This window comes from Cryptomeria japonica, chromosome 11 (assembly GCF_030272615.1).
Source record: "Cryptomeria japonica chromosome 11, Sugi_1.0, whole genome shotgun sequence".
NCBI classification, from domain to species: Eukaryota; Viridiplantae; Streptophyta; class Pinopsida; order Cupressales; family Cupressaceae; genus Cryptomeria; species Cryptomeria japonica.
Genome location: NC_081415.1, coordinates 217,083,487 through 217,095,762, shown reverse-complemented (window position 1 = coordinate 217,095,762; position 12,276 = coordinate 217,083,487). Strand labels below are relative to the sequence as shown.

The 12,276-nt window shown below is 35.4% G+C and overlaps 1 protein-coding gene across 1 annotated transcript in view; it reads left to right on the top strand.

Moving 5' to 3' along the window:
* Positions 1-569: 569 nt before the first annotated feature.
* The window catches only part of LOC131077903 (probable LRR receptor-like serine/threonine-protein kinase At1g56140), a 127,703-nt gene continuing 115,996 nt past the window's right edge, over positions 570-12,276 (top strand). Inside the window, exons 1-5 of the mRNA XM_058015496.2 lie at positions 570-1,223; positions 1,310-1,469; positions 3,190-3,261; positions 3,516-3,587; positions 3,782-3,853. Coding sequence (XP_057871479.2) covers positions 1,112-1,223; positions 1,310-1,469; positions 3,190-3,261; positions 3,516-3,587; positions 3,782-3,853 — 488 coding nt within the window. The 5' untranslated portion in view covers positions 570-1,111. The remainder of the gene's footprint in view (positions 1,224-1,309; positions 1,470-3,189; positions 3,262-3,515; positions 3,588-3,781; positions 3,854-12,276) is intronic.

The following is a 12,276-nucleotide window of genomic DNA, read 5'->3' as shown; positions in this document are numbered from 1 at the left end:
TTAATTTTCTAACTAATTCACTTAAATAATATATATACAAATTAACTCATATATATACAAACGTAAACACACAAATTAAATAAAGATATAATGTATAAAATTAGACTAACATACATATCTTTAATAAATATATATAAATCATTATTGTGACTTTTATTTAATTTTCTCACTATTCTACTTAAATAATATATACACAAATTAAATAAAGATGTCTCTCCACATAATATATATATATATATATATATATATATATATATATATATATATATATATTATATATTAATTTCTATAAATTAATTTTTAGATTTATTATTAAACGTAATTCTAAATCTTAAGATTCTATATTTTTAGTTAAATAATTTAACCTCAAATATTATATGAGAAATGTTATTTTCCTTGTCGTATCGCTCCCTTTATTAATGAATCAATTGAACTTATTAAATAATAATTATTATTGAATAGTCAGCAATCCTTTAAACAATGAAGACATGAACTAAAATTATAAGAATTAATGGAACCTTCACACTAAATGATAAATGCAGAATTCCAAATTAGCCGCCGGTAAGAGAAGACCAATTCCCACCATTTCATGGAAAAGATGCCATGAGCGCAAGTGTTTGATCAGATAACGCAGCACAGTCCTCACGACATGTGAACTTGTCATGGTCCCAGAAACATAACCAATTCAATAAAACTATGTTTTTTGAAAGAGTTGTTGAATAAAAGAAATATTACAGACCAATAACCAAAAATGTAAGCAGAATGGGAGTAAGTTTCTCAGTCAATGGAGTGGGTCAAGCTTAAAAAAACAAGAAGAAGATTATAATTTGGACTAGTTTTCATTCTGTCTCCATCCCGAATTTTCTTCCTCAGAAGTCAATTTTTTAAAGAGGATAGATTTGGAGTTACTTTTCCATCAAATTTTGTCACAAACTGAAGCATCAAACTATGTGATAAACCATGCTTACAAATCTGAATTATTTTTTTATCTCAATAGGGTGCATTAGATTCCCTTCATGAATTCAGTCCATATAATTCAAGTACCGGGGAGTTCATACAAGCTCTGATATCTTGGGAAGCACTAAAATCCAAGCTTAATTTTGCCGCCACCATGTCAAAGATTAATGTCTCAGCTGCATCAGTTTGGTTTCTCTGTATTTTTTATAGCATGGGATGTTTGTTACAGGCAGCTCAAGTAATAGCAGACACAGATCCTGTTGAAGGCAAGTTCACTTTATGCAAAATTTTGTTTTGTTTAGTAGCATGTTGTGAATTGACTATTCCATGTTGTGTTGTTTGAATTTAACAGTTTCTGCAATAAGGTCACTTTCTGAGAGGTGGAATATTCGTTCATCTGCAACATGGAACCTCACAGATCCATGCTCTGGCCAGGCCAGTTCTACTGCAGAGATAGGAAATCCTGGCATCAAGTGTGCCTGCTCAGGAACTGTCTGCCATGTTACACAAATGTAATGCCTACAGTAACCTTGTTGCTCAATGGATTGTGTTATTAATTATGTACTTGGATATTTTCTGTGAACCAATTAAAACTTAAAATTAGGACCTCCTGTTAGTAAGATGAGGCCCTATTGCTCCCTTTGCAGTCCCAACTGTGGATTGCTTTTCCAACAAAGAAAGTGTCTTCCCAACTTTTGAAGCAACATAGATCATATGAATCTAATATTTTATTTGGGATATCGTAGTTAAGGTTGTCAAAAGAACAGGTGAAGACGAGCTTTTAGGTGGCACTCGCTGCCAATATTTTGATTCGGTGTCTGAGGCTTCCTTTGTGGATTTAAAAAAAATGTTTTCCATGTTTTATAAGTTATTCAAGTTTTATACCCATGTTTCTAACTTCATGACTAGTCCCAGTTATACTTGAAATTAATATTTTACTAGTTTCTTAACAATTCGTCCAACAAAATTTTGATAAACTTGAACTTGGCAATCCACTTACATTGTCCGGAGTGAATTTCAATGAACAACCCAAATACAGTGTGACAGGAGGCTCAGGTCTCATTTTGAAAGTTACACGAGAATCTCACAACATGGTTACAACTTAAAAGGAGGTTAGGGGACTGAAGTCAAGTAAAGCTCTTAAGAAAACTCCTGATGCAGAGCCCTTTCCTGTCTCCAATATTATACTTACAAACTAATGCAACCAACATACGAAAACAGAATAAATTGACCATTTTTCTCGATTAACATTTATTCCCAAGTATGGTTTTCTAGTTATTTAACTTAAGATCAAAAGCAAAAAGGGCAGTTAATATTTTAACTGTTGACTGAATTAGTTTGTAAATTTAAGATTGGAGAGCTTTGGAGTTTTCTCAAAGAATCAGAATAGTTTAATCTATCTGGGAATTTCTGGATATCATCTCAATGATGGATCTTGAAAGAGAACAGAAACATCAATTTTATTTTTTCATACACGGTTATCTACAAAGGATCTTTTTCTGAACATGATGGACTGTGGAAGCTTAAAATCTTTTTAACTATTTATCTAGCTAGAAGGCGTAGGGCTGTGTAAAAGAAGCCTAGGGCAATATTTCAGTGTCAGTCCGTCATATAAACCGAGTTACATTTAGTTAGTGTTTGACATTTTTATTGCACCTTGAACTGCAATATCCTAACAATTTTGTGAAAACTTGACTAAATCCTGCTACATCGGTATTATAAAAAATTAACTTTCAAGTCTCCAAACAGATGTTGATGGTAAGCAATTAGATTTTTTTGTATCTAACAAGAATTAAGTTAATCTTCGGTTAGCTGATACATTTAAGTAAGAAGATTTAAATATCTTCCCACACTATAAAGCATGGTAAGTTATCTCAATTCTCCTAGATTGAATCCTGAGACAGATTAAGAACTGGTGAAATATCTGTTCAACTTGATCAACATCCTCTTACATCAGCTCGGTTGTGTTGAATTTATTTCAATCTTGAAAATTCCTCAAATTTCAATCCAGTTTTGTTGTATTAATTCGACTTGATATTTTTTTTGATTTGTTGAATTTACTTACACTTGAAAATTTTTATCAACATTATGCAGTTAAAAGATGAAGATAAATGTTTAGTTAGTACTTATTTGCCCTGATTTTCTAGAGTGAGATTGAGAACATTTTCACAAAGTGAAATAATTTTTTTTGTGTGCTCAATACTAAGCCATCGGGGACCTTTCTTCTTTTAGGAAGGTCTATGCGTTGGACAAAACAGGAGAGCTTCCAGAAGAACTGGCTAATCTGACTTACCTCTTCGATCTGTAAGTTTACAGCTAGTTTGTTAGTAATTTCATCTTCCATTTGTTTGGATAATAAAAATAATATCTCCCATGTGGAAATATTTACTGAAGTACACTGAAATCCCATATCAGAAAAAATAAGTTACATAAATTGGTTATATTGTCTTAGAAAGATTACCTTGTTTCCTTCTATGCCTCTTCGAAGAGTAATAGTTTGATAGATTTTGTATTCTCTCTCTTATCCTGTGAGATTAATCTGTGGATTTTGTTTGTAGGAACCTGAACCAGAATTATTTTAATGGTCGCATTCCTGCTTTCTTGGGGAACCTCACCAAGATGAAATACTTGTGAGGCTCTTCCTCTTCCTCCAGTGTTATACTTGTGTTAGTTTAATTCATGAAATCATAACCAAAACAATCTTGATTAGTTAATTTCTTTGGTTCAAACATGTCATATGGGTCAGCCCATTCAAATTTATTTACTAGAATCGCATCTCAAGATATCTTGCACCATGCAATGTTAAATAAAATTCATTTTTCAGGGCCTTTGGCATTAATAACTTTTCTGGTCCTGTACCAAAGGAGCTTGGAAATCTTCAGAATCTGATAGTATTGTAAGCCCCTCTGTCTTTCTGTGTCTCTATATAATATATATCATACTGCATATTAACTTGAGGAGATTGCAAGATGCTCTGTAATCATACAAAATAGAATACCAAGCAGGAAAAGTATAGCAATTTTTTAACCATTCTTTTCATTCATACCTTTGTATATTATAGATAATTGGTCCAGTTAGACTAATGTCTGATTCCTTTACACAAATCTTAGTCTAATATGTAATTATGTGCATATTTTAGTGCTAAGATTTTTCATAAATTTCCATAGTGGCCATATGCATGAATTACATTAACTGAAAAATGGACTAGTAAACATGAAAAAGAATTTGTACAACACACATATAAGAGTAACAACACAAGATTTACGCTGGAGAAACCAATTGTGGGAAAAATTTAGGAAGTGGGATTACCCATCAAATTCACTATCACAAGTGAATGCAAGGTTACAAGCTTACAAGACTGACTTACAATCAACAACATATCTTTCTTGTTTTGCATTCTTCAATGCCCTTATTACTATATGCTCTGCAATACTGAACTCAAACCTTAAATGACTACTCAGTTTTCCTCTAAAATTCTTTCTAGCCAAAGCATATTGAAAACTAACACAGGACTATTATCATGTTGTGTTCTCACTAATAAATCGTCTTTTTGTAGCTGACTTGGTTTGTTGTAAATAAATTGTCAGCTTGACTAGTGTAATTCAAATTGTAGTTATGAGGGATTGTGTCTTAACCAACAAGTGTTGGTCCTATTAACAGCATGTCCAATGTCAAGGTAGGTTTTCTATTGTGACAAGTCCTTGTATCAAATAGAGGCATTGTATTGAACATAGTTCATGCAACGGAGCCATTGTTTCCTTATCCTTTTATACTCTATTCATTGGTTAGGTTATGTAAATGTGATTTTGTTCTATAAGAAATATTCTTGGTACAATTTACAGCAAGAAAAATCCTCCAAACAAAATATCAAACCACTAGATGACATACAAGTCAGTCTATCTTCCCAGCTGGAGGAACCCCTTGCTAGTGTCCTCATGATGAGTTTGGTACTACATATACTCTTTCATGGGCACAAATTTTCTAGGTGTGGTTCTGGTATGACCAAATCCATCATGTGTTAATCACGAAAGGTATGGTCTATCTCAATCGCATTTTTGAGGCTTTCTTATGAAAAAAAGTTCTGAAAGCTTTCTTAGGCCTCCCCACTCCTTTCTAGGTACTTTGCATCCCATTTCAGCACATTCCATATACGTGCAATTCTGCCTTAGTATGTTATATGCCTTGGAGTGGTCAAATTACATAAGAATAGTTCTTTAAAGTTTAGACAATACTACAAGTTCTTACAACAAGTTCTTACAACAACATAGATGTATCATGTAACAATGTGATACAAGCTACATTACAAGTGGATTTGGATCACACCTAAATTAAGAGGCTTACGATATCCAAAGTTCAATTTCATATGAGATGAGGTTAAAAATACATGATTCCTTTCTTTGAGTACCATTTGGCATTTCTCGTCAGCTAAGCCTTATGTTCACTCTACCAATATTCCTACTCTTATATCCTTGTCTTCTTCACCTTCTTTTGCAGCACCATATCATCTCGCAACTCTTTGTATGCACATGATGTCAATTCTTCAATTTTAGGTGGCAAATGGATGCAAGTCTAATATGAAAGAATTTTCACTCACTTGTGAGTCTCAAAGAACATACCATAACATGTTAAGCTTTCTTACTTGTCCTTGGAGTTTATCTTTACTCAAACACAACCATAGCTTGTCCGCACCTTGTGTAATGCCCTACCCCGTTTTCTATAATTGTTTTTTTCTCTCTTCCTTCACTTTGGGTGTTCAAGCTTTATGTCAGATACTTTGATTGTATGCTGAACACTGAGTTTTCTGTTTAGTTTTAATTTGCAGATTGTTTTCAAAATGTATTTGCAAGTGTTTATTTTTGCTAAGTTTCATAGAACATTCTTATTCACGCATGAACTGAGATACTAACAAGAACTCATAAGGAACATTAAATATCAGAAATAAACTCCCAATCCTAACCTTAATTGCAACAATACTCAGTCCGAAATGAACAGCAATCTGAAAATATGTTATAGCAGTCCACAATATTCTTAAAATTCTGCTACTTGAAGGTGCTGAACAGCAGAGATAAGGATATTATGCCACAGAGCAGAAGCAGCTATCTAAAAATAAGAAGTATGCTAATTGGAGCACAACAAATGTGAAAGAAATATATTTCAAAAGACACACAGAAAATAGAGTTGAAAAGAAATCTGCAGACTGTTTCAAAGAAAACAAAATATGTTCATAGCTGAACAGATTAATCAGAATTCTAAGGATATATCAATATTGAAAAACTCAGCCATTACAATAATCATCTCATGGTTTTATATAGAGAGCTGAAGATCTACAACGATGAGAATAAAACAAAAGACAAGCCTAAAAACAAATAAAACAAACTAAAACAAGATAACTGAATGCTTGCCTTACTGCGTAGTCAGCAGTTTTAAAAAGCATAAAACTAAAAAACAGTTTTAACAAGACTTAACACTTTAGAAAACTAAATAAATCTACCGTAGTAGTTCGGATCCTTCTAAAGCACAAAAGCAAAACAAAAAAACTGACAGTTGGATTCAATGCCATGTCATCGATCATATCTTCAATCTCCCCCAGAATGATGAATGGAGGTGAGCCCCAACTGATTTCTAAAAGTAACAAAAGTCGATACTGGAAGAGCTTTGGTGAAGATATCAGCAACTTGTTCAGATGAAGGACAAAATTGCAACTCCACTAGTCCATCTTGAACCAAATCACGAATGTAATGATGACAGATCTCTATGTGCTTCGTTCTAGTATGAAACACTGGATTTTTGGTCATGGTAATAGTACTATTGTTATCACAATAGATGGTGGTTGGATGCTCCGGAACCAAATATAGATCTGTCAATATCCTTCTTATCCATACCACTTGAGAACTTGCCGATGAAGCTGCCATGTATTCTGCTTCTGCTGAAGAAAGAGCTACTGTCGCCTGTTTCTTACTACTCCAGGATACAACTCCAGAGCCAAATGAAAAAACATAACCAGATGTAGATTTCCTATCATCCATTGAACCGGCCCAATCTGAATCTATGTAACCAACTAGTTCAAACTTGTCAGTGGGAGAATACTGAATGCCAAAATTTTGTGTACCACTCACATACCTCAAAATTCTTTTAGCAGCCCGCCAATGTGACTCATGTGGATCCTGCATGAACCGAGAGATGAGGCTCACAGCATACATAATATCAGGCCTACTAGTTGTGAGGTACATGAGGCTACCAACCAAACTCCTATACCGAGTTGCATCAACCTTGGGACTAGCATCTTCCTTGGTTAGTTTTTCACCAAGGGCTACAGGGGTTGCAAATGCTTTGTATGCCACCATGTTAAACTTCTTCAATAAACCAGCTAAATACTTGGATTGAGAAATAAATTACCTTCTAATGTTTGTTGTACTTCCACACCAAGAAAATAGTGCATAAGTCCCAGATCTAACATTTCAAATTTTTGTTTCATTTCTGCTTGAAACTTCTCCATGAGAGCTTTGCTATTACCTGTATAAATCAAATCATCAACATAGAGGCAAACTATAAGAATATCATTACCAATACGTTGGACATACAAGGTAGGCTCTGAGTGGCTTCTATTGAATCCTTTCTTCATGAAATAACTGTCAATTCTAGCATACCAGGCATGAGGAGCTTGCTTCAACCCATAAAGGGCTTTCTTCAACTTTTAGACTAAGTGTTCTTTTTCTGGAACTTCATAACCCATAGGTTGTTCTACATAAACTTCCTCATTTATGTAACCATTAAGGAATGCTGATTTCACATCCATCTGAAATATTGGCCACTTGTATTGTGCTGCAATAGCCAATATAATCTTGACTGTATCAAGACGAGCCACTGGAGCAAAAGTTTCTTCATAATCCACTCCAGGAGTTTGTGCAAACCCCTTGGCAATTAGTCTTGCTTTATGGCTTTCTACTGAACCATCTGCATGATATTTGACTTTGAAAATCCATTTCACACCAATCACCTGCTTACCTTTGGGAAGTGGAACTAATTCCCAAGTATTATTCTTATGAATGGAATTCATTTCATCATTCATAGCATTAACCCACACGGGTTCTTTCACTGCTTCTTCATACACAGAGGGTTCAACTTTAATTGTACTAAACAAAGCAAAATTAGCAACTGGATTTATATTGGTACTCCTCTCATAAACATCAACTAAACTTTGTACCTTTCGAGGAACGGACATTGGAGGTGATGGTGGAGGTGAATCTTCACCTGAGTTTGTGCTACTTGAAGAACTAGGTGAGCTTGGAGGACTAGAACTGGAGCTAGAACTTCCACTTGAGCTTGTGGGGAGAGGAGGAGGAACATTGCTATCTTCCATGTTTAAGGTTATTGATGAATTTTTCTGCACATCATCTTTCCATTCCCATACTCCCCCTTCATCAAAAATCACATCCCGGCTAACTATCCATTGCTTTGTCTTGGGATTATAGAATTTGTAGCCTTTAGTTGCAGTACAGTAGTCCACAAAGATACAAAGTTGAGATTTGGCATCCAACTTCTTCCGCTTTTGAACTGGAATATGCACATATGCTAAGCATCCAAAGATGCAAAGATGAGCCACTGAAGACTTGTGACCACTCCAAGCTTCCTTCGGAGTCAGATTTTGAACTGCTTTTGTGAGACTATGGTTGAGAATATACACTGTAGTGGCAACTGCTTCTCCCCAAAAACTATTTGGAAGATTTTTTGTCTGCAACATGCTTCGTGCCATTTCCATAATGGTACGGTTCTTTCTTTCAGCAATACCATTTTGTTGAGGTGTATATGTGGCAGTAAGTTGTCTCCGGATGCCATTCTTAGCACAAAAATCAGCAAACTCATTAGAAGTAAACTCTCCCCCTCTATCTGTTCTGAGTATCTTGTCAGGATACCCGCTTTGTTTTTCAGCTAGTGCTTTAAAATTCTTGAAGCATGCAAAGGCTTCAGATTTTTGCTTCAAAAAATAAACCCAAGTGTGGTGAGAGTAATCATCAATGAATGTCAAAAAATAAAAGTTCTTACCCAATGATGGCTCTTGCATATCACCACAGATGTCAACATGCACAAGCTCTAGAGGAGATTTGGCTCTCCAAGATTTTCCCACCGGAAAATTGTCTCAGTGATGCTTGCCAAGTGCACACCATGACCAAACTTCTTCTTTTGCCTTGATTGGAGGAAGACCTCGCACCATATTCTTCTTATTCAACAATGTTAGCCCTTGAAAATTCAGATGACCATATCGTTGATGCCATAACCATGAATCATCTATGGTTGATTTTAGTGCATGCAACTTACTAGAAAGAAATTTGAGAGGAAACAATCTATTCTCTGTCATATAAGTCTTTGCTACAAGATGATGGTTATTAGATTTATCAAAAATTTTGCAGCAGCTATCTTCAAATACAACTTTATAGTTCTTTTCTAGAAGTTGTCCTATACTCAAAAGACTATGCTGTAATTCTGGCACAAAGAAAGTATTATGGATATTTGTAGTGTCTCCTTGATTAGTCTTGACTACAAGGGTACCTTTTCCCATTACATCAACTTCCTTATCATCTCCAAATTTAACTTTACTCCTCATTGAATCATCTAATTTGACAAAGAAATCACATTTACCTGTCATGTGATTTGAACAACCACTGTCCAAGAACCAGACATCCTCTTGGGGTTCTTTTGCCAAATTGCATGCAAAGAATGTAGAATTCTTTGCATCAGAAGAGTCTTCTGCATAACTAGCTCTTGACTTATTCAAGTCAGATTTCTTCTTCCTGCACTCAGATTCATAGTGCCCATATCTTCCACAATATCTGCACTGAATACTCCTATCAACAGAACTTCGTCCTCTTCCTCTATTATTTCCTCTTCCTCTTCCTCTTCCTCTTTCTTTATTATTTCCAGAAGATTCACCTTGAAATTTAGCAGTATGAGAGGGAGGAGATTTGAATTTTTCCTCAATATTCATAGAAGATTGGAAAGCTTGCACAAAACTTTCCATAGAATGCTGCATGCGCTCTTCATGAGACTGCAAAGAACCAATTAATTCTGCAACTTTGAAAGTAGTTAGATCTTTACTTTCTTCAATAGCAATTACTACTGGATCAAATTTAAGAGGAAGAGACCTCAAAAATTTTTCTACAATTTTCTGATCTGATATAGTTTCACCTTGAATCCTAAGCTGATTTACAATACCTTGAGTCCTAGTAATAAATTCATGAATAGACTCAGATTCTTTCATCCTCAAATTTTCAAATTCTCTTCGAAAAGTTTGAAGTCTTACCAATTTGATTTTATCTGTACCTTGGTATGCAGTTTGTAGAGTCTCCCATGCATCCTTTGATTTTGTCAGACTGGCAATTCGAGGAAAAATTGAGACATCCAAGGCAGATTGAATGGTGAAAAGAGCTTTGTTATCCTTCTTTCTATCTTCTTTCAACTGATTTTTCTGTTGTGGTGTCCATGTAATGAATGTATTTTGATCAACAGGTTTTGTGTATCCACCTTCCACAAATTCCCAGAGATCTTGGGATAAAAGTAGGGTCTTCATCTTGATACTGTAGTACCCCTACCGTAATCTACTTCTAACCTTGGTTTAATCTGGATTAGTTAATCGTAATGTTATGTTATAGTCGGATGTTGATTTTACGCATAGCTATCGATGTGGTTCTCACACTAGTTGTATGTAGGTTATTCAGTGTACCTATTTCATGATTTTAGTATTGGACTAACGCTTTCAGTAAATTTTATAAATGTATGCATGTATGATCTTTTGTTGCAGGAGATTTCAGGTACGAAGTCGCATGAGTGTGAGGTTCGTCGTCACCTGGTTTTGCAGGTTTGAGTGTACCCCTTTTAACCCCTAGAGTCGGATCAGGTGGTCGTAAGACCTTAGTCGGCCTTAGTCGTGCTCAAGTGAGCATCGCCAGTCGTCGTCGGTAATCCCTTCTTGTTTGGGTTTGCGAGTCGTCTATTTGGTTGACTTTCTCGATTTGCGTGCTTGGTTAATTGGGTTAATTAGTCCTTAGTAATTATCTTGTTTATTTATGCGTTTGTGCATTGAAGATTAATGGATTAGATTAATCAGGTATTCGTTATGCGATCTTCGTTGTTAATGAATTGCCTATTTAGATTGGAAGTAAATTTGAATTTAATGGCTGATTTCGATTATTAAATGCATTATCTATATATGCCGTTGAAAAGGAAGTTTTATATGTTATCGCCATAGAGTTAATTGTATTTCGTTAGATTATTAATTTGAAAGGTTAAATTGATCTGATATGAGAAATCGATTTTTAAATTGATTAAGCAAGTTATTTTGTTGATAGTTAAAAAAGAAATAATTTTTGAGAGTTATTTTGTAAATAAAAGATTTTATTCCAAAATAGAAATGGGGAGTCAACTCTTCCATATAACCCAATTTGGGAAAAATGGAGGAGGGACAAAGATGGAAAAAAAATTTGGAGAAGATTTGGTTGGGAAGAAAATTTTGGAGGTTTTGGGAAGGAATGATGCTGGATCTGGGCTCTCCTTCAGCTACTCCAGGAATGCGTATGAAGGTAGGCGTTACCGCATTTGTTCTTCCTCGTTCTTATGAAGATGGTTGCTTGTTGCAAAAATCCAATCTTTTGATTGTTTTCAAGTTTTAATTTTCGGATATGAATCGAAAAATGGCTGTTCTTGATGAATTTTTGGTGAAAATCTCCCTTGGGTGCTTTCGATTTGAAACTCTTTTTGGGCGTTTTTGTTTTGACGTTCGAACTGTGTTTCCCTTTTAATCATAGCGCTGTGTTTTCTAAGGAAAAAGAGAATATATTATTTTTATGTTCGAACTATATTATTGTTTGTTCGAACTGTGTGCGTGTGTGTTGTGAAACCGTGCGTTTTGGTTGTTTGAACCATCGGTTGGGGGTTTGGAGGCGGGGAGCGGAGCTCCACCCGCTCCTCCCCCCTTTTTCTTTCCCCCCCCGCGCACGCGTCTTCTGTTTGCTTCCCCGCACACTCCCTTCCCCTTCGCTTGCAAACCCCATGGCCGCGGCTCACGGTGGTGGCCGAGGGGCCACGGTGGCACCTGCGGGCACCACCGTGGCGCCGCCCACGAAGTGCCTCCCAGGCGCGGCGGCTAGGGCACGGCCCGCCCCCGCCTGTGTGTGTCTAAACATGTTCTTTTTGTTTTTAAAAAAAAAAATAAGATCATAGTTTATGTTAATGCGTTTTTGTTTGTTTAAAACAAAGTTATTAAATGCGTTGTTTGTAAAAAAGAACATAGTTTTGTTAAATGCATTTTGTATAACGTAGATTATT